The sequence below is a fragment of the Lithobates pipiens genome, unplaced genomic scaffold (genome assembly GCF_037356315.1).
Source record: "Lithobates pipiens isolate NorthernLeopardFrog02 unplaced genomic scaffold, aLitPip1_a1.2 Scaffold_8, whole genome shotgun sequence".
Lineage (NCBI taxonomy): Eukaryota > Metazoa > Chordata > Amphibia > Anura > Ranidae > Lithobates > Lithobates pipiens.
This window is the reverse complement of record NW_027507903.1, coordinates 630,286,169-630,289,035: the sequence shown is the minus strand read 5'-3', so window position 1 is coordinate 630,289,035 and position 2,867 is coordinate 630,286,169. Positions and strand designations below refer to the sequence as shown.

The 2,867-nt window shown below is 32.2% G+C and overlaps 1 protein-coding gene across 1 annotated transcript; it reads left to right on the top strand.

Annotated features, from left to right (window-relative positions):
• The first annotated feature begins 663 nt into the window (after positions 1-663).
• On the top strand, positions 664-2,541 carry LOC143964055 (olfactory receptor 10A7-like). Its single transcript, XM_077473766.1, has one exon. It carries the CDS (start codon positions 1,637-1,639, stop codon positions 2,408-2,410), a length of 774 nt encoding a protein of 257 aa, XP_077329892.1. The 5' UTR covers positions 664-1,636; the 3' UTR covers positions 2,411-2,541.
• The last annotated feature ends 326 nt before the right edge of the window (positions 2,542-2,867 follow it).

The following is a 2,867-nucleotide window of genomic DNA, read 5'->3' as shown; positions in this document are numbered from 1 at the left end:
GTCAGTGTACAGTTGATAAAAAAAAAAACTTTTTACAATATAGTGGAATTTTTTTTTTTTTTTACTGTAGTTGAGACATACAGATTCTCCTCTAACTTAAAACTTCAACTACCATTATTAACTACCATTATATTTTTTTACCTAGCATTGACCTCTGCTTAAATGTACACTAAATGTGTCTATGGGAATGTTTGACCATTCTTCCAGAAGCACATTTGTGAGGTCAGGCACTGATGTGTACAAGAAGGCCTGGCTGCTTCTGGAAGAATGGTCAAACATTCCCATAGACACACTCCTAAACCTTGTGGACAGCCTCCCCAGAAGAGTTGAAGCTGTAAAAGAATGGGCCAACTCAATATTGAACCCTACGGACTAAGACTGGGATTCCATTAAAGTTCATGTGCGTGTAAAGGCAGGCGTTCCAATACTTTTTGGTAATATAGTGTATGTAAAGCTTAACTCTAGCTTTCTTTTAATTTTAAATAGTTCTGAGCAATATTTTATTAGTATTGTATCGTATTTTGAAAAAAAAAATGCATTTCTTTTTATTACAGCCATAAATAGAAACCTAAGAGATCTTGATTACTCTCTATGGAATCTTTAATCTGTGAAGAAACATATAAATGTTTGTGTGAAAATAGGTCTCCTGTTCAGGCAACTGGACTTATGCACTGATATACATCATATGATTTACACTTACAACAGATACGTATTATTATTATTTTATCTTTCTCTCTCTTTCTATTTTTTCTTTCAATTCATAACGTCATCTAGGTCTTTTTTTTTCCTTGTTAAATAGAAACACCGGTTAAAAAAAAAAAATCCTATGTTGAAGATTTTTTAAACCAGAACTATGTATTTATTTTTGACATTATTTTGACATCTTTGGCATTATTTTCACTCCCTTTGTTTTTATTTTATTTTTATTTTTTTTCTTTCCGTTTGTGACATTCTGCTTTTATTCCACATTAAATAGAAAAACTGGTAGAAAACTCTCTCATGAAGAAATTCATGTAATATTGTTACATTTTTAATATTGACAATTTTTTGTTGGTTTATTTAAAATGAAGTTAAATGATCAAACATATATGGGTTTTCTTCAGAGTTCATTAGTAAATAGAGTAAGTACATTTTTAATTTCAGACTAAATTCACAAGTTATAATGCTATAATTGATTGAAATATTAATCATTAAGACAAATGAGAAATTCTATAACTTTATCCATCCGTTTTCTTTGCATTGTGTGCCATAGTTTTTCACTACTGACGTGGCATTAAAGTATACCTAAAGCCAAATACTACAGATCAACCAAATATGTGTTAATTTCCCATTTCCAAAGCTGTATTCAAAGGGTTTTCAAAGTCACAGGTTCACATTATTTGCTTTCAATCATTTAAGTCAACGTATATTATTTCTGCTATGGTTAATATATTAAAATGTTATATAAATCTTTACTGCTTCCACACAGACCACACATAATGTTAATGTTACTACATTCTTCTTTTTGGGATTTAACAGCAATGCTATATACAATCTGCTACTCTTCACCTTAGTCCTTATTATATACATTGTGACAATATGTGGAAACTGTTTAATCATCATACTGATATATTACAGCAAGACCCTTCATTCTCCCATGTACTTCTTCCTCTCACAACTCTCTATATCTGACATCATGCTGACCACAGATATTGCTCCTAACATTTTACATATTGTTCTACATGAGAGGACCTCCATATCCTTTTCTGGTTGCATTGCTCAATTTTATGTCTATGGCACAATAGAAGCATTTGAATGTTACCTTCTGACAGTGATGTCCTATGACCGCTATCTGGCCATCTGCTCTCCTCTGCATTATACCTCCATTATGAAACAAACACTTTGCATTCAACTAGTTCTTGCATCCTGGATTTTCAGCTGTTCTATGGCATTAATACCAACACTTGGCGTAAGTCAACTAGAATTCTGTGGACCAAATGTTATAGACTATTTATTTTGTGATTTGTATCCTCTTTTGGAACTTTCCTGCTCAGATATATCCAGAGTTCAAATGGAAAGTACCTTGTTGTGCTTTCCTGTGCTAATATTACCCTTCCTAGGGATAATGGTTTCATATACTTATATTGTTTTAACAATATTAAAGATATCCTCCTTTTCGGGAAGATTGAAATCCTTTTCCACTTGTAGCTCCCATCTCTCTGTTGTGTTTATATTTTGTGGAACCCTAGCTGCTACATATCTGATTCCAAAGGAAGGACAATCACGAACGATCAGTAAGATGATGTCCTTGTTGTATACAGTGTTTACTCCCTTTTTAAACCCTTTCATATACAGCTTGAGGAATAAAGAGATCAAGGACAGTTTAAAGATGTATATAAACAAAAGGATATTTATTCAAAACCTTTGGTAAAAGTTAAATTATTTAAATATATCTGTTTAAACTTGTAGAGAACTTGGTGTGCACTGGTATCCAAATATTAGACTTCTACCGTACTGAAGCCATGCTTAATAATAAATTGGTACTAGAGTTCAATTGGTAAAAATTAGGTTCATAAAAAAGGCTAACACCCTTCAAACCTTTATTCCATGGCACCTCTTAAAACTCCCCTTAACCACTTCAAGACCACTTATACACCTTCCTGCCCAGGGCAATTTTCAGCTTTCAGCGCTGTCACAATTTGAATAACAATTGCGTGGTCATGCTACACTGTACCTAAACAAATGTTTTATCATTTTGTTCCCACAAATAGAAATTTCTTTTGGTGGTATTTGATCACCTCTGCAATTTTTATTTTTTGCGCAAAAAATAAAAAAAGACCGTAAATTTTGAAAAAAAAAAGTTTTCTTTTTTTCTGTTCATTTTTTGT

What these genes read in the sequence shown, in the direction of transcription:
- LOC143964055 (XM_077473766.1), top strand. Translation starts at nt 1,637, where the DNA reads ATGTACTTCTTCCTCTCACAACTCTCTATATCTGACATCATGCTGACC.